Below are 20,230 nucleotides of genomic sequence, written 5' to 3'. Positions count from 1 at the left end.
GAGATTGGGTGGGCTGATTGTGAGCAGCGTGGCAGAATGGTAAGAGCTGCTGCAAATGGGAGGGCCACACAGCAGCCATGAGTTTGGCGACCACTGCTCTAGCATATAGTGTTCTGTTAAAGGAAGAGACATGCTTGCTTTGTGCCACAGATAAAACGGCATGGAGGTCGCAGGGCGCAACAGAGATAGGGTTGCTTCATATCCATGGTTTCTGTATCTGCGGGGTGGGGGGTGGGGGGAAGGCTGATATGTTACCCTGAGGATACAGGGCAACTCCTGTAATTGGAACTATTCAATAAGAATGTCCATACTCAAAATAGCTATTAAGCATATACATCAAAACAGAAACAAACACAATTAGATCTTACTCCAGCAAAAACCTTTTGAGTCCACTCGACAGTATGTTAATTTATAAAGTACATCATTCAGGTTGGCTCTAAACATATGTCAGGTGGGGATGGAGGAGTCTTCTTTGGCTTTTTCATTGCATATTAGGCTGATTATTAGGAAATAATCTGTGTGGCTAACATTCTTCTAGAAAGAATAGTCCAGCTAGTCTGATAGGATGTCTTATCTGTTTAAGTGTTCCAATCCTCTTCCTACTTTCTGTGTGATCTTCAGAAAGCCACATGATGACTGTCAATGCAATAATGCTTTTATTTTAGTAAGCATGCAACTGAGATTGTGAACTGGATTGTGGCCAGGTGTATAAATAGAAGCCTCATCCCATACTGAATGGGAGGAAGTCCAATGACAACATGAAATTGCCAAAGAGATTTTACCAAAAGGGGAATGAAGTTGCTGGGATGCAAACTAAAGGCTTCCCACTATACTCTGGAATGATATGGTAATAGAAACATCCTTGGAATGGCATTTATTCAATCTAGCAGGATTTACATGTTACAATAATTGTTTTTCATCTATTATTTAACAATCTGATACACTTATTATGGCTCTCTTCAGGGCATTGGTGTTAAACAAATAGCTTTTTGTTTCCTTTTTCCCCACTAAAGCAAAGGGAGTCTTTTTATGGCATTAACCAAACTGAGGCATAAACAAAGAGGTAATTTAATAGAACCTCCACAGCATGAGATCCCCCTTAACCCTCTGAAGTCTGAGTAATGCAAAAAATCAAACGATTAAAAAGGCGACAAGGAATGTGTATTATTGAGTGTTTGTAAGTCCACATTCCAGCATTTAGCAAACATGTTTTTTTATATATTACTCAAGACTCCTTCCACATGTTTAATTTACACTTGGTCTTCCTGATTAGTTTATGTAATGTATATCTATACAAGTTAGATTTCTCCTGCATAAACCCTACTGAAATGAATGGGAGGAGTGCAAGAGAACAGAAGTGCTCCTTTCATTCACTTCAATAAAGCTTGTGCAGCAGAACAATAGACAGATTGTGCCCAATTTTAAGTCAGTTGTAGAAGAAATAAATAAGTCGTGAGATCAAGGCAACCATTTTCAAATTATACACCATATTGGTTCAGAATCTGCATGATATTATTCTTAACACTGTAGCTCACATACATCTATTTTGAAATGTGCAGTACTTACTCAATAAAGTAGACTTCCCCTTTCTCTGTGTAAGCCATTTCCCAATTGTCAGGCAAGGCTCCCAATTCATCATTTTCTTCTGGTTTTGGATGCTTTGTTACATCCATATCCTCTTTTACCTCTTCAGGCTGGCTATATACAGGTGCAGGATAAGGCTGAGAAGATGTTTCACCTGAGGCACCTGTGCTCTTCTCTTCATGTTCACTTGATTCTACATAAAAGGAAACAGGTACATGAAGATAAGCGTGTCATTCCAACAGCATTTATGCAGAAAATGTAGTAGTACAGTTCAACAAATCTGAAGACTTTACTCCTTACACATAAATTAAACCTAGGCTGAAGCAGAAGGCAACAACAACCCAGAAGCATGAGGTATATTTGAAACATGGGGGCTGCTTTCAGCCATGCATAAAGCTGGAAGTTCGTGAACTACGTAGATTTGCAGTGCTATGAAAGAAAGTCTGGCTCTATGTGTGGCACCATCACAATACAATCACCTTGCCAGAAGTAGCAAGCTACAGTCAGAAGCAAAGAAACTGCCATGGACAGCATTAGATGGAAAGGCAAGGTAATAATATTTATATAAATAAGGAAATCTCCCAGCATGCTCTGTTTAACCTCCAGAGCTCCAGGTAAGGTGGCTGGGCTCTAAATTGCCACACCTCCCTCTCCTTGCCCACACTTGGCTATTTATTAAGCACCAGGGTGTAGGCAAGGAGGTGGCAGTGGATGGCATCATAACCTTTCTCCCTTCCCCCCTTCATCAAGCATCACTGGAGGAAAAGATCAGCCACTGAGATCAGCTCAATCCTTTTCCTGCTTACTTTTAGTTAGTGGGAATAGGACTGTTGAACGGAATGAAGTGGCTTGGTGGGCAGTGGAGGGCAGACAGGGCTGAATGGCAGCTCTTGTCAGTTTGCCACTCCCTCCAACTTGCTGCTTGATGCAAACCTTTCAGTTAGCATCATAGGCAGGCCAGCCCTGCTGGAATCTAATGCTTTAAATAAAAATGCACTGCAAAGATTGGAAATCTTGCCGATAGCTGAGTTGTATTGGTCCCTGTATCTTCTCCTCTTCCTGCCTCCATCTCTTCCAGCCCCTCTGTGTTCCTTCCTTCTGTCCCCTCTTCAGCCTCAGACTTTCCCTCCCCTCAACTGGGGCTTCCTCTCTTTGTCTTCCTCTTGTCTCTTCCTCAGCAGTACCTTACTCCAAACCTCCTGTGCTCCTTCATCAATGCTTCGCCCTGCGTCCTCGTTCTTTCCTCATTTCTTTGCCCATCTTCCATTCCAGTGCAGCCTTCCTCCACCTTCCTCCACCAACCCACTTTCCCTGACTTCAAAGACCCCCTCTGCTGGTTCCACCCTCTCCTGCTTTAGCTGTCTATGCCAGCTACTGCTGTCTGCCAACAACTCTGCAACACCTGAAAATGGTATAATCTCTGGGCATCTCAGAGCCAGCCAGATGGCAGTAAGAATTTAGAACATAAGAACAGCCCCACTGGATCAGGCCATAGGCCCATCTAGTCCAGCTTTCTGTATCTCACAGCGGCCCACCAAATGCCCCAGGGAGCACACCAGATAACAAGAGACCTCATCCTGGTGCCCTCCCTTGATTTGATGCAAGCTGTGCAGACCCATGGTACAACAAGAGCATCTGCAGGGCTAGTGTCACCTATTTATTCTCACATACCATGATTCTATCTCACAGTGCTGAGGGATTTCCCTTGGATGTTTGTCTGGTCAGCAGACAATCATGAGGGAAGCTTTGGATTCTGGCCATCTAATGCAGTGTGCCTTGATATAGACAACCCATAGTTTTCCTTAATTCATTTCTGCCCAGCCCACAAGTGTATGCATTTGATCCCTGTTGTGTATATGCAACGTTGGGCAGAAACAGCTTAAGCAAACAAAAAGTTTATCCTGTCTAGTTTCATGTGGAATTTTATTATTTTATGTTTTAAATCCTTCCTTCACATATACAACCTACCAGAGACCTGAAGCCAAATATTAAACATAGGCAATGCTTTCCTGATTGAAAATGAGATTCTAAATTAAGTCTTCCTTCCGTAACCAGGGTAACATTCTTACATCTTGAGCCGACCTACTTTCAGAAATTAAGCTACTTTAAAAAAAAAAAGGCGGGGGGGAGAATAATCTGACCTTCAAATGAAAGCTTCACCTTATGAAGAGGGCTGTTAGGCAGTCTACTACCTGGATGACTGCTAGTACTACCACCAAATATTTATTTAAATGAAGACAGTTCAAAGTACTTTGTATAAATTCACTTGGAACAACAGCCCTGAAAGGTCTGAATTATTCCCACACTGCAAGTGGGATCTGAGGCTATGAGGTACAGCCACCTAATGAGTTCATGACAATAGTGAGGTTCAAAAGGAGGACCAACTGATTTTTGTAGCTAGGCAACATTAGCTCTAGTAAGGATGACTATGGAGATGGCAAGTACACGGGGAAAATCATCTGTGCAGAAATGCACTTGAAGAAATACGTATTATTGGAGTTCAAAAGTTGGAAACTACTCTGAAAGGATATTTTTGCCCCACACAGTTTTCCTGGTGTAGCTTTTAGGACTAACTCAAAACAAACACCCCAATTTCATAGCAAGTGGCATAAGGGGGAACACACAAATACACACATTTCTTGTACAGGTGTGAGTGGGGGGGGGGGGGTTTGAAACCGACTTGTGGCAATCATTGTGGAGCTGCCATTATTTCTCAAAATGTTTCTCTGAACAAGCTACAGCACTGTAACAATGTAATTCCTAGGGCAGTGTTTCTCAAACTGTGGGTCGAAACCCACTAGGTGGGTCATGAGCCAATTTCAGGTGGGTTCCCATTCATTTCAATGTGCATTTTATTTTTAATATATTAGACTTGATGCTACCATGGTATGTGACTACATTTGTGGAAATGTGACAGATTTGTACTTTGAACAGGCTACTGTGTATATGATTTAACAATGATAGTCAATGGGGCTTACTCCCAGGTAAGTGTGGATTACAGCCAATTGTTTGTGAATTTTTTTTTTAACGGATCAGCGACTTCTTGGGAAGGTTAGAGGGTTTTTTATTTTAAATAAATTATTAAATGTATACTTATTGTAAACATTTAATTTACTTAATTAGGTTTGATTTCGCTGTATAGGGGTGTTAATTTTCCTGTTTGATGATGTCACTTCTGGCCATGACATCACTTCCAGGTTAATGACATTACTTCTGGTGGGTCCTGACAGATTCATTCTAAAAAGTGGGTCCTGGTGCTAAGAAGTTTGAGAACCACTGTCCTAGGGCATTCCGAGGTAATTACCTTCTGATGACTGGGAAAAGCAGCGGTAAGCTCTTCATCTGTGTAAATGCTAAAAAGGTAGTTTTTCACCTCCATGGCTGTCCACTGCTGCCCATAATTCAAGCCAAATTTACCCTACAATAATTTTATTATTGGTGTAGTCTTAGCTGGCAGATGGTGAAAATAGTTATACACAGGGTTCAGGCATCAGTATTTGTGAGCCCAGTGCAAACTTCTTTCTGGCTGTCTCATTTGCATTTATAATAATCAGAAATGGCAGTGTGTGTGTGTGTGTGAGCATGCTGCATACACAAACTAGACATTTACTCACTTATATTTGCTATATCCTACCAAAAGCTCAGGATTCCTGCTGTCCTTAGTATCAGTATCCTCAATTATTAAGATAATTATAATTATTAGTGATGTGTTATGCACATCACACCAGCTACCTTTTCCTTCTTTCTATGCACAAGAACTCTGGAAGTGGTAGTTCTTAAGACAGCATATCAAAGAGGTAAATACAAATTTATCTGTTTCTCAAACTATAAATCCTAGTTAACAAGCTACACAAACACATTCTCTCTTTCTAGAGGGGAGCTTGAGCCAGCAACTCACTGATTAAAATGTTGTTTGTTCTTGTCTAACACTACTTTGAACTGGCCCCATCAAATCTCACCAGATATGGACAATAGGTACATAAATGCAGGGAAGTTTCTATAAATATCCTTAAATGATGTACAATTAAGGGCACAATCCTAACCAGGTCTACTCAGAAGTAAGTCCTATTTTGTTCAATGGGGCTTACTCTCAGGAAAGTGTGGTTAGGATTGCAGCCTTACAGCCCAATCCTATCCACACTTTCCTGAGAGTAAGCCCCATTGACTGTAATGTCACTTACTTCTGAGTAGAGATGCATAGGCTTGGGCTGTTAGTCTCTGATTTTTTTCTACTTGGTAATGGAGTTGCAATCTGGTTGGTCTCCACTAGCTCTCCAGGCCTCTTTCCATACACCCTTTCCAACTAATTGCTGGAATCATTAACATTCCCCAGCATTTCTACAGAGTACTTGTATGTTAACAGCATGTTTGTTTATTTTTTATTTTTTGAATATTTGTCTACCACTTTTAAATTAAAAATTCTCAAAGTACTTCACATAGAAAAGGAATTAGATGGTTCCCTGTTCCAAAGAGAGACACAATCTTAAAAAAAAAAGAAAAAAAGACACAATGAGTACAGCAGCGGAAGACAAGGCAAAAGGAGGCAAGGATAAATTGGGGAAGAACTTGCAGCTGTGAGAAATTTTTGGATAATCAGTCCTCAAAGAAAGGAGCTGCCAGCTGCCCTCACCAATGTTAACGGTGATAAGTAGATATTTTTTTGAACTGAACTTCAAAAGAGTGTCTTAATGACATACACAGACAATTTCTCTTTCAACCTGCCATGTTGGATCTCTTCAGTAGGCTTTCATCCTGCCCCGTGCACCTTTTCCCACTGTTGTGGCTGCTAGGCCAAAGCTCATAGCCACCAGAATCCTATGAGTTGCCCAGTTTGTTTGTGCCTCTCAGCCTACTGGATAGTTTACCCCCAAGTCCAATTTATGTCTTCCATAGCCACTACCACTTTCTCAGTGACTCCTTCCTCCTGTCTAAGGTGTTCCTTCTTGAGGTTTGGGGGAGCCCTCCTTCATTATAAAACTTATTTTAATTTACCCTGCATCCCAACTCTTGATTTCATTACTGCCTGCACCAAGTCAATGATGTAGTGTGGGATGGGGAAGTGCACACTGTAATGACCTCAGGACAAAAGGTTCAAGATGAGAACTAGACCAGCATTTCCCAAACTGCAGGCCACAGGTGGGTTGCAACCCAATAAGCAGTGCGTTATGACACAAAGCATTACTGGGAGCCTCCAGAGTCTGTTTCTGGGTTGCACTGAGCTCATTGGCCTCTATGGGCCCCAGAATGCCTTACAGAAGTGAACTGACTTCCAATTTGCTTTTACAAGGTATTCTGAGGCCCATGGAAGCCAAGGGAGTATATTGTGGGCCCAACGCGACCTGGAAACAGCCTCTGGAGACTCCCAGTAATGCTTTGTGGCATGACAGACTTCGTGACCAATCATGGAGGGCAAGGTGGTTCATGACACTGTGGAAGGGTTGCATCTGGGAACCAATGAATTGGACTTTACAAAAGGGAAACTTGCCACTAAGTTTTTATTTTCATCGTATTAGTTTCCTCTTTAGTGTCATGTAAGTGAGCTTAGGACTGCAGCCTTAATCACGGAGAGAGAAAACAATGAAAAAAGTTGTGTGTGTGTGTGTGGAAACCCACTATTAGAACCCACCTAGTGTGGAAACCCACTATTAGAAAAGTAAAGGTCATAGCAGTAGGCAGTTGACAGAAATGTGCTCTGCATGTCTCCCTGAAACACATCTGTTTCCTGCAGTGACAAACTGTACTTCCTTGCTGTTTTCCCTAGTTGTTTACATTTTAGTTGTGACACAGGAAAGTGGGTTCCACTTTGTTTCACATTTCATCAGTCAAATTACTAGCTAACTCCCGACAGAAACCCCATGGTCCTTGACATTTTACCCACAGTAGGCACTAGAAAGACATGGCTGCAATGAAGGATTGCTGAAATCTGAGGAAGTTCATTTGTCATGGATATTTGTAAAGAAGAGTAAAGTAAAAAGAAATGTCCACATTTTGTCCAGCAGATTTGCTGTAGTTGAAATTTGATGGCAAACTAGGAACAATATACCTTGCTCCTTAAAAGTATCTTTTAAAAGAGGTCATGTCATATTGACTTCAGTGGCTACATGCTTTATCCAAAAAGTTCCATGCACAAAAATGGGCTACAGCGGGCAATGATGAATATTGTTTCACTTGCAGATCAGACAGACTATACTCAGCAACGAAAATAATAACCAGAACTCAGGTGAATACTTAGCAGCTACCTAGGACAGCAATGATAATCTCTTCTTAGGGTTAAACTAGATGCATAGCTAATTGTGTTTTAGAGAGGGGTGTTTAATTCCAGAAATACCTTTTCTTTAACTCACTGCCAGTGAAAGCAAGAATTGCTACAAATGGTTGCTCTGGGGGGCAATCTTCCAATCTTTGATAGGAAAATGACATTAGTGAAAAGGTGAGTTCCTGCATCCTCATGTACTGCAGTCACAATTCTTAATTAAAGGAAAGACATCTCTGGGCTTCAGCAGAACACCTTAAAATACAACTGGCTTGCATTCTATATTGAATGCAAGAACCACTTGTATATTTGTCTATTTTTTCCAAGTGCAGAAGAAGGTAAAAAAATTAGTGTGACTGCTAGAGGGAGTCAAGGGAGAACAAGTTACAGGAAGGGGATACAGGTGTGTGTACAGATGTTAGGTATGGTTGGGTGAGCAGCAGCCTATTGGGACTGGATTCATGAAGAGGCCAAAAGTGGACCACAGAAGCTGGAGTGAAAAGAGCTAGCATGGGTTGTTTGTTATGGCTGTGGGAATGGGAGAACAGGATCACCTCATAGCCATATAAGCTGAAGGGAGATGAAAGATCCCGGGCTTGGCTACCTGCAAAGCAGACCCCATTTTAATGTGTTCCAGTGGACATCGAAAAGCCTAAAATTCTGCTCCAATATATTTCTGCTGTATTTCTCCCAAACTACATTCATTGTTTAAAAATCTTGAAGCTTTGTCCAGTCAACTGAAATACGAAAGGCAATTCCTTGTTACTCTATGTATCAGCACAGTAGCTAAAGGAATATGTATTTTTGGTAGTGAAGGAGCAATCTAAGAGCCCACAAAAAACTGACAGAAAAGCAACACAAAGAAATAATATTAAACATTAACTTGTCAAAAGACATTTACAGCTTCAAAACGTGTAGCTTTGTCATGCAGTTTTAATACCGAGTCATCTCTGAGTTAGCCTCATGAAAGCATGATGCAGCATGGATTTATTGCTTTTAAAATAACATCTGTGCACAGCATCCAAGAAGTTGCAGGCCCAACTAGACATGAGAAATAAATGTGGGGCTGCTGTTAAAAATGTCAGTTCCATGTGAAATGATCTCTCCTCTCTCCATAACACAAAATTATGGAAATATATGAAACCATCAGGTTGGAAATTGAGCCTCAGCACTGGTGAACTGAGGGAGGGTAAGAAAGGGGAAAATGCCCTGGGGCAACATGCCTGCAGGCGTGGCATTACCTTCTTCACCCCACCTTCTTTACCCCATTTGGAGGGTTGGGGAGGCCATATACAACCTCTTCCAGTCCTCCAAAGACCTCTGTTAAGGCCTCTGGAGGTCCTTTAAACCTCAATTCCGTTTTCGGTGAAAACTGGAAGTGACATTTAAGGCCTGCTGGAGGCCTTAGAAGGTCTTTGCAGGGCTGGACGAGATCACTTGTGGCCTCCTCTAGGCCTCAGAAGGCTCCCAGACATGGGGGGCAGCATTCTCTTTAGTGGGAGGTGGCATTCTGCAGTTCTGGCCCTGAAGGGCACAGGGGCCAGTATTGCCAGTGAGCCTCAGAATGGTCAAAGTTGTGTAAGGAAAGATTTTCACATCATAATGAGAAAAGCTGCACTTGTATTCATTCTATACAACTGTTAACATTCTGGAGTACTACATTGTACTGAGTCTGGCAATCTCAGAAAAAATACTTTGTAGTAAGGGAAAATCGGCCAATAAATGTGCTGATTCATCCAGATGGAATATGACAATGTTACAAAGCAATCTGAATACAATTTTCACAGATCTTAGAGATAAGACACTGGATATACTATTCTATGCTAGCCTTTAGATTTTCATACATTGCTTTATCCCTTAATCTACATGGCAGGTATTTAAATTTCAGTCTCATTTTTTGGAATGTCTCATTTCAATAGGATAATCCTGGCGTTTCACATATCCTTGCTTCTTAAAAAACCAAATGGAACATATGATTGTGTCTATTTGTCCTTTTCATCTCCAATGTAATAATTAAAACCATGGACTGTGAGAAGGGTTGCATCTGACCAGGAAAGCACAGCCTGGCCTGCATACATACTTTCCACACCAACTTAAACTACAGAAATCATCAGATGAAGTCAGTGGTCTTTGTGCGGCGCAGTACATTCCATTCCACAGTACCTGATCTTCCCAGCCAATCTTCTCAGAAACATACACCGGGTAGCCGCTTCTGCTGCCCGTTGCACTGACAGGCTCTGCACCTTGATTTTGAAGTAGAAGTAGCTACCTGAGCTGTTTGTGAGAAGATCAGCTTGAAAGATAAGACGCTGTGGCACATAACAGAAAGTGCTGTGTGAGAAAGGCTTTTTCTAAACACCGGATCAGGCCTGCAGACTGGGGTTTGGAGCCGTCTGAATCAAGTCTTTCATTCCATGGAAACAGATATCAATATCTGCTAATGTCTGACTGTCAACCACTTTCAAAAAGTCTGATGTCCCAATCCAAGTGGATGCAACCACCACCAGAAATAGTGTTCCAGACTTTTGGAAGCACATGGAGTTGTGTCCAGAGTCATCACCACAGATGACTGGGAGGACACAATGCATGGCAGCATTGTGAATAGGAGCTCTGCTGATGCTGTAAGTTGGTAGGGTGGGCAGAACAGGGTGGAGTGGTTAAAACATGGTGAATTCAGGAGTGGCTAGGGCTTGTTGGAGGTAAGACGGGCTGGCACCTGGTCCAAGCAACTTGTGCCAGATGTTATCCCCTCTAAATAAGCTGACACACCTCTTTTGTCTCCTTGAACAAAGAGTTGATGTAGATCCAAGGAGACCCTTTCATGGTGAAATATTTTCCCTTTCCCCTCCCAAGTCTCCTGATCAGACCCTCCCTCACCCTAGCATGCAGCACAGCCTGTTATGGCGGGGAAAAGGATAGCATTGGGCTATCAGTTATAGAGATGAAAAGGTGGCAGTCCTTACAGGTGGTGCTCTGTGTCAATAAAATACTTCTAAGAGGACTTTAAGAATTCTGTATGGCCTGAAGACTGTCAGGACTGGATGTCACAGTGGTAAAAGAGCCAAACTACAGAAAATGAGTCTCTAATGTTAAGTTATTCTGACCTGATACATAATATTAAAAGCAATTGCTGTATGGAGCACAGCCATCATATTAAGTGCCTCCATGTCCCAATTAAACATACCTAATAGCCTTTGAAAGGCAACCCAAGGTTTACAACATTATGGTCCAAAGTGCAGAAGAGTAGTACTTTTAAATGTTACATGTCTGATAGGCATCATACCTCCAAATCTGTCCCACCCTTCTTCCTGATTAACAATGCTGGTGAATGAAGACATTCAATAGTGAATGGATCTGCAAGAGGGATCTGAAGGCCTTAAGAGTGGACCTCAACAGGTGGGAAACCCTGGTCTCTGAGCGGCCCGCTTGGAGGCAGGCTGTGCAGCATGGCCTTTCCCAGTTTGAAGAGACACTTGGCCAACAGTCTGAGGCTAAGAGGCAAAGAAGGAAGGCCCAGGGAAGACAGACCAGGGACAGACTGCACTTGCTCCCGGTGTGGAAGGGATTGTCACTCCCGAAGTGGCCTTTTCAGCCACACTAGACGCTGTTCCAGAACCACCATTCAGAGCGCAATACCATAGTCTTTCGAGACTGAAGGTTGCCTACTGAATGGAGACAAGAGGGGAATTTCCTAGGATTGCAAACAAGAAGGGAACTTCCATTTAGAGACAACTTATGAACCAAGATATGAATGTGATCTAGGAGAACTTAGGACAAAGCACTATCTAAATGCTAAAGACTGCCTAACACATATGACAAGGTTATACCATATTGCATGACATCAAGACATTACAAGAACAGTAGAATCTTTGCTGGTCTGAGACCATAATAAAGATTGGATTGACTGAGAACATATTTAAGAGGGGCACATGAAGTGTAACAATTAGTAACAAAATTAACAAATTGTTACAAAAGTAACAATTAGATTGAAAATATAAACTCAGTTTCAGCTTGGCACTAGTTGAGACAAGGCTTGCTTTAAGTCAGCTGGAGCAATTGCTCTCATTTGAGCCCCATGGCTAAGGGGGCCCCTCGATAGAGTAAAGTACTCTAATCTCATATGCAATTTTATATTAAAATGTACTTAGATCTATTTGGTCCATTAACTCTCATGCACTTTTTAAGCACACATTTCAACTGCTATCTTTTCTACCATAGAGATATAAAGCATATAATAAATTTTATTTGTATCTCTAAGTTTCTACAGTGCTTGGCTGTGAAACTGGATCCCTTGCAAAAAGTGTTTCCAATTGGTCCCCACAGCTCCTAAGACAAGCCCTGACTTGAGAATCACTACGAGCCCAATCCTGAGCTTGGTGTGCTGGCTCACCGCTGGAGTGCACTGTTGCAAACATGATGTAAGGTATGTTTGTGGGCCCTAGTGCCGATACTCTGCCAGTGCTAGCCCAGTGCTGGCCAGCGAAGGGCTAGCACTAAGCAAGCAGTGGAGCTCTGCTGCTCAGTGGTTGCACAGACTGCTGAGCAGTGGAGTGTTAGGTGGAGGTGTGGGGGGAGGCGGGCAGGAGGCATTCTGGAGAGAGGGGAGGCAGGGAGGAGGCATTCTGGGGGGAGGAAGCAGGATGTGAGGGAGGTGGACCGCTCCACCGGATCCAGAGCCTCCTTGTCGACCGACACAGGGCATTCTACGCTGACCTTTGGGTTGCTGTAGAATCAAGTAGCCCCATTGTGGGGCTATTTGCTTTACCCAGGGGAAGGGGACAAAAGTTCCCTTCTCCCAAGGAGCCAGCAGCAGCTGCCTGGAGCTCGCTGGATGTGGCAGCAGCCATTTTCGGCGCCACTGTAGCCCATTACACCTTGCAGTTCAGGATTGGGCTGTATGCCTTTAGATAAAACTAGATGATTCAGCAAAAGTACGGCTGCTGCAGAAAGCAGGCCCTGTGCATTTAGTTCTCATCCATAGTGGAACTACAGCACTTGAAAGTTAGATACATGGGAGCAGTTTTCAATAACCCCTGCTAATTGGGTAAGAGGCACTTTTTCAAGTGGATGCTCCTTTTTTTAGCAGGGGGAGAGTAACTGGCCCACCTCACCCCAGCACTGTCTGTTCTAGTGGCTGTCTGCTGGTATTCATTTGCATCTTTTTAGATTGTGAGCCCTTTTGGGACAGGGAGCCATTTAGTTATTTGATTCTTCTCTGTAAACCGCTTTGTGAACTTTTAGTTGAAAAGCGGTATATAAATACTGTTAATAATAATAATAATAATAATAATAATAATAATAATAATAAGTTTGGTGCTGTCACAAAAGCAAACAGTTGAAAATTAATGTGAGAAATAACAGGAATTGAGCAGATGAGGATACCAACACTGACCTGGTGTGATTGCCATGCCATTTCCATTGACCACAGGCCTTTCTTCCTCTTCTTCCTCTGGTGGCTCTATTCCTGTCTTCTCCATATTGCTCACTGACTTATTTCTTTTGCGTTTGCCTTCAGCACTGGGTGTTGCACCTGGGAGTATCTGGTCTGCTACATTTAACAGTAATGGAGCCGGCTCTGCTGGAGGCTTTGGAGTGCCGTAGTAGTTGTCTAGGGCAAAAAAACAAGGAGGGGAAAAAGACCAGAAGTTGGAATGTGCAACATTTGTCCCCGTATTTTCTTGTACTTTTAAGCTTTCCCTTCCCATGTTTTCAGATATCCCAAGAAAGTCAGTGGTTTTCATATAAGGTTTTTTCCCCTCTGAAGAAGCAGATGCACAAACTGTTGTGTGTTATAGCCGCACGTACAGCGGACCCATCTCACCTGTGGGTTCAGCACCCACAGGTTTGACACAATGTGGGTTCTGACCCTGCATCTGAAGGATCTTAAGGACCTCCCAGATGTGCCCAGAAGTGTCTTTTGGAAGCCTCCAGGAGGACTTCTGAGGTGCAGGGAAGCTGCATGCAGCCTCCATAGTCCTCTGGGGACCTCAAAAAAGGCACTTCCGGTTTTAGGGAAAACCCAGAAAAAACTTTTGGAGGTCTCAGAACACCTCACCGCAGATTCCATTATCTGCAGATATCAGTATCTCGGGGGGGGGGGGGTGTCCAGGAACAGATCCTTTGCAGATACCAAGGGCTAACTACATGCATTCAATTTTCAAATATATATTGCACTGTTCAGACTTTTGAGAAAACTACTGTGCCAACGGACATTTGCACTCAGATGTGCATTCAATCTCTCTCCCCCTTTCTGTCTGGCTTGGGCAAGGTTGTACATTCAAACACCTACATTTTTTTTCTAGCAAAACAAACAAAGTTTGAGATAGCAGCAGGACAACAATATCAAGGCTGGAAATGGAAACTGATGAATTACTACAGTATCCCAAACCAAAACGATATTTAAGGTCTTAAGACCCAACTGCTCCTTATGCTCACATTTGTTCCCTGAGGATACTACAATGATATTTGTAAGTAAGCTTACAAGTATGCTTAGAGCTGTTCTGCTATTGCTTTTCCAAGTCACTGAAAAAATCTTTGCGTGAACTTAAAAATTAATTTTTAATTGAAATAGTAATTGGTTTCGTTAGAGAGATGGTTCAAATTAATTTGAACAGACTGTGTCATGAAATATACAGTCTTTAGGGATTTTGATGAGTTCACCGTCAAACCCACCTTCCTCCAAGGAGCTACCATAAGGCATACAGTCCAACAACCTTCCTGCCGATTTTCCCTCATAAACAACCCTGGAAAGCAGGTTTGGCTGAGAGATGTTAACTGATCCAAGTGAGCTTCTTGGTTAGGAAAGATTTTAAAGCCATATCTCCCTGGGATGTCACTATTCACTGTGCCATGATGACTTTACAATGTGCTGCAACTATCCTTAGTCAGAATATCCGGATCTTCCCCAGATAATGTAACAGCATTTCTGGTTGGGAGCCTGAAATTGTTTGGATTTTAAACCCCCCTCTCCCTACTTATCAGTCTTCAAGAACATTACAATGTTATGTTAAGGAAGTGGAAAAGTCCTCTGTTAAGTCATTAGGAAATGTCTCACCATCACTCCCCATCCATTAGATTTATTAGACAGTTTGATATTCAGATCCTGAGGGCCTCAACAATCCAGGGTGGACAGAAAAAACAGGTTCCCAAAATGCCTAGGTTAGGTAACTGGAATCCTACCCACAGAACATGGTTTCTCCTCACTTTGCCAGTGAGCTAAAAACGATTGCCTAAAATGCAAAACTAAACACATCACTAGTACAGGCCAGAAAGGATACATGTATCTTTCTCCATGTACAAGATCTGTGGAAAAACTAAACAAGCAGAGAATCCATTCTCAAAAATAAATTTTAAAAAGTTCTAGGAAGCTTCCATCTATTGTCATGCTACTTAAACTGGTCAGCATTTCTGTAGTTTAAGAACACACTTCACTACCATCTCTATCAGCTTGAAACAATTATTTCTTTATGTGAATCAACACCTTTCCGAAACACTGCAAGCCATAATAAATAATATCTACACCACTGCATACTCTTCCTTGGTGTATGTTTACTACATGCACATAAACAAGGTAGAAACATGACAGAAACAGAAAAAAATAGAATACACAAAAAGTTACTGGTACTTGCATTTAACACTCAATGAGCTTACCTGCCACTGTTATAGAGAAGTAATCGAGAAATTTAACTACTCTTGAAACCTTCATACTGAAACAAAGTGATACAGAACAGATGTTTTTGTAATAGTGATATGCTAGGAAAATGTACTGTGCCTGATGGCTTTAAACCTCATACAGGGCTTGATTAATACACAATATTTTGGAATGGTCTTCTCTTAAATACCCAATGCAAATCTAATATTTCCCTTCTTTTTGACAATTCACACTTATTTGAGTAAAAAATTTTTAATATGCCAGAATTACACATGCTCTTAATTGACATAGGACCAAACTACAAGTTACATTAACAATGTGCTTGGTTGTGCTACTTGTTTTTGTATTCTCCAAACAGCAGCTGTGGGGGGACAATCCAGATTCAGAGCATGGTCTGACAAAGGAGATTTAAGCCATTGTGCCCACCACAGTCCCAATCTGCTCCAGGAAATAAACTGCCTTTGGTGCCAGCAGCTTTTTTTTTTCTTCAAAACGGCAAATTAAGAGGGTTCTGACTGCCCTGTGGAGCTTCTATTTATGTTCTTTGCCCAAACTATAAATGCATTTGGGCCTGCTGCTTTGCATTAGTGAAATGGAAGGCATTTTGCTATGAATGAACTGGATGGAGGGCAGACCTTCATAATAATATGCTCTGAATAGTCTACAGCAGGGGTATAAAACACTTTTCATACATCAGGTCAAATAGCATTAATGGCACCTGCTGAGGGTCATAATTGATGTCATTAAGCAGGAAGTGATGTCATTAAGTAGGTTTAGACCAGAAATAAGCACTTTGTTCTCACCTAGGAACTCATTAGCTGCAACTGACAGAGAAGAAAATACACAAATCTTGATCCATCATAAAGTACGTACAAGTCAGCAAACTGATGTTGCCTCAAAGAAGGCAAATGCTGCTCTGTGATGTATGAAGTATCAACTTCTAATACGGTTAGGGAAATATATCATAAGTGGGTGTTGTGTTATGCTCTTACTAGTGCAGTGGTTATCAAACTTTTTAGAGGCCCTAGAGGCTGCTGCCTGATTTATAAATGACAAGAGGTGTGGCTATAATGGTGACAGGGCAATAGTGCTCCCCACAAGTAGTAGCTTGTTTAACACTTGATGCGCATAGCCTGACAGAGGCATAACTAGGGTTGAATCTGAGGGGCACCTGCCCTGGACACTATGCCAAGGGGACACGTGATTGCCTCTCAGACTCCACCCTAGTTACAGAGAAGGTGCTGGCGGCTTTGCACACCCTGCTTTTTCTTTTTCAAAGGGAAGTCTTCATAGGAGAAGGAAGGGGGTGCAAAGCCACCAGTAATCCCTCCTCTGGGGAGAACCCGGTAGTATTCTGCCAGATTCCCAATCCAGGTCTCACTTAGGGAACTTATGCCCACTCTAAGCTAATTAGCTCCCCTTTCGTTCCCCAACAATGGCCCCAGTTCTCTACTGCAGTACTGCTAGACTCCACCACCAGGGTAGCTTGCCTGTTTAAACAGCAGGGACCCAGTTCCTAAGGCAGTAGTCCTTCCAGGTATAGCAGCACACCTCAGCTCCCCAGCTCTCCAAAGCCTGTTCGAGTAGTCCGTTAGTCAGTGAGCCAGATAATCAATTAGCCGGAAGGTCAGTCCAGAAGGCAGAGCCGTAAGTCAACAGTCCAGTGGGTCAGATTCCAGGTAAATCAGTCAAAGTATGTAAGCCAAAGTCAATAAGCCGAGTCACAGTCCAAGGTCAGATTCCAGGTAAGTCAGTCAAATCAGCCAGTTGCCAAGCCAAAGTCCAGTCAGACTCCTACAACCCACAAACCCTTCCTGCCTCAGGTGCTCCTTATATCCTTGGGTACCTCATTGTCTCTAGTGGCTGCAGCTGTGCAGCACATCCTTTACTGAAAGCCCAGGCCTTAACTCTTAAAGGGGCCACTGCAGACACCACATTCTACCTTCTCGCCAGATCTTCCGCTATTTCAATACAGGTAGTGACATGACAATGTCACATGACATTGCAACATCACTGCTCTGGGCACTAGGGTGAGTTTCACCTCTGTTGCCTAATCTGTCCTTCCAGTTTCGTAAACCACCAAAAACTGGGTCACAACCCACTGGTTAGTCCAAGACCCACAGTTTGAGAACCACTGTACTAGTTCATGTCTCTGAAGATGGTCCTTAAAGTCTTGAAAATTCAGCTCCTTAATCTGAACTATTAAATTATGGTGTGGTCACAATATGTGTTCTTATTTATTTTTTAAAAACGGCCTTTCTATTCTTAAAAAATAAATAAAAACATAAGCATGTTTAGAATGCAGGATGTACACTGTCTCTACAATGATTCTATCACCTCTCATTTTCCTGCATTCTGGGAGACGTGTTTATTCAGTAGATACTCTGAAGATACAGTACTCTGAAGTGATGAATGAATGCATGGAAGAAACACCCTCTTAGACTACTCTAAAGCTGAAGGCCTACATATGTTTAGTTGAGAGTTATTTCCCACTGAAAGCAGCACCCAGGGAGAATTTCAATCTCTTCAAACTGGACATTCTGTGTAAAGGTGCCATTCTTTAATAAGAAAGATTACAAATAATTGGATGTTATTGAACTTTCAGGTAACTTAGGATATTTTTATTCCTTAAAATCTTGTTAAATGTAACAGAATACAGGGACTCTTAAAAATTCTATCTTTCACTTTAAAAACAATATTAAGGGTCAATATTTGCTGTGTTTTATTATTTAGCTTAGCCAGGATCTAAATAACCACACAGTTACTCCCATCTGCCCCAGTTATGAGGAACAGCAGTCCCCTATGATACATAGCAAACTTTTATTTGGCATGGGTTCTCCTGTTCAAAGAAAAAAATAATAAAGTCAAAAATTCCACTGGACATACCCAAGCATTTTGGCACATCCAAAGTAGCTCCTTGGATCCTGTCCAACTGAATAATACAATTGGTGTGAAAGCTGTTGAGTCTTGCCACACAGCACCAAGACAGAAAACAAAATGTAGAGCTTCTAAAGGACAGAGTGCATATAAAGCGATCCGTAATAGAGAGAGGATTAGATTAATGAATAAATTGGAATTACAAATGTGATTTCCCATTAGTCTCCACTAATGGACTATAAGCACTTAGATCAATATCTCTGAAAGGAGCCCATGCAAGTGAAATTGACATTCAACAGTTTGCTAAGAGACCAAAAAGTGATTTTTTTTTTTTCCATCAAGAACAACCAAATGTTTTTAACGTGTGTTTCTCACAGGCATGCAGATGGGAATCAATGTGCACAGCAGATTCATACATCTTAGGTATCTCATTGGCAAGCCATTTTGCCTGGGGTGGTGGTGGATTGTATCTGTTTAGTCTCATTTCCCTTCTTGCTTTTTTTGGACAGTTGAATTCTCAACAGCTTTTAACAGACACCTTGGTGGCAGAGCTGGAGGGGGGGCGGAGCAGCCAGTGCGGCGGGAAGGCTCAGCGGAGCGGGCAAGCGGCCCCTCCCTTCGGAGCCATACCCGGCTCGAAGCCATTCCCGTACGGCTCCGTTTTGCTCCCCATGGCGGGAATGGTTCCGAAGGGAGGGGCCGCTTGCCCACTCCCTGCCAGACTGGGTGCTCTGCCCCCCTCCAGTTACACCACTGAGACACCTATATCCCATTAGCCACTGGTTGCAAATGAAAAGAACAAAACCAAATAAGTCCATCATATAAGTTTTTAAAGCACTTTGACTTGCAGGCCTGTGCCTGCAAATACTTTGATTATAATGCAAGTACAGTATCCTACAGGAATCAATCTTTCAGAAAATCAACACTGACTGTTCACTGAAAGGACAGATGATGAAGCTGAAGCTTAAATACTTTGGTCATCTCATGAGAAGGGAGGACTCTTTAGAAAAGACCCTGATGCTGGGAAAAACGGAAGGCAAGGGGAAGGCAGAGGATGAGATGGTTAGATAGTTTCACGGAGGCAACGAACATGAATTTGGGCACACTCTGAAAGTTAGTGGTAGACAGGGGGCCTGGCATGCTATGGTCCATGGGGTCACAAAGAGTTGGACACAACAACAACAACACATCAATTCTGAGCTGGTACATGGGTGGGGGGTAACCTTCTAGCCAACATTACTCTATATATACAAACAAGTAAGCAAATAAAGAGGCTTCTCAACATTAACCTCTGGTGAAAATAATGCATTGAGGGAACAAACAACTTATGAAACCATTAATTCCTTTCTGTAACAAACTCCAACAACAACTTCAGTTTTACATACTGAAACAGTTTATGTACCGTATGTGGAAAAAGTGAAATGTCTCCATGTACAATCTTGCCCCCCCAATATACCTTATGTTATGCTTGTAAATATGCCATAGCAATGTTCGTGACCAAGGTGTCACTATTCAGAGGTGTCACTGCAATCACAGGAGCTACATTGTGCAATCCCATAGTTCTAAAATGCCAGGCCGACCGACATAGGATATGCCATCAAAGGCATATGACAGCTATGCCGGCACAATGACAGCGATGCCAGAGCAATTATAGTTCTGCCATCATTGATCCAGTTCTACCAATGAACGTGCCATGGATGCCAGCACAATGCTGCATTGATCTGCCTCTGCTATCTGGTGCACCTATAGCCAGCACAATCCCTCAAATGGGATAGAGATGTGGGAGGGATGTAAATGGGATAAGGAGTCAACATAACCATATCCCAGACCTCCGCCTGACAATGGACACACCACAAAGGACAACA

The 20,230-nt window shown here is 42.4% G+C and overlaps 1 protein-coding gene across 1 annotated transcript in view; it reads right to left on the bottom strand.

Moving 5' to 3' along the window:
- Positions 1-20,230, bottom strand: part of MAGI2 (membrane associated guanylate kinase, WW and PDZ domain containing 2) — a 747,493-nt gene that overhangs the window by 252,468 nt on the left and 474,795 nt on the right. Inside the window, exons 4-5 of the mRNA XM_066633432.1 lie at positions 13,230-13,445; positions 1,567-1,777 (exon numbers count right to left, since the gene is read on the bottom strand). Of these exons, the coding sequence (XP_066489529.1) occupies positions 1,567-1,777; positions 13,230-13,445 (427 nt within the window). The remainder of the gene's footprint in view (positions 1-1,566; positions 1,778-13,229; positions 13,446-20,230) is intronic.

The sequence above is a fragment of the Tiliqua scincoides genome, chromosome 7 (genome assembly GCF_035046505.1).
Source record: "Tiliqua scincoides isolate rTilSci1 chromosome 7, rTilSci1.hap2, whole genome shotgun sequence".
In the NCBI taxonomy this organism is placed as follows: domain Eukaryota; kingdom Metazoa; phylum Chordata; class Lepidosauria; order Squamata; family Scincidae; genus Tiliqua; species Tiliqua scincoides.
Note: the sequence above shows the minus strand (reverse complement) of the source record. Positions and strands in the feature narration are given on the sequence as shown.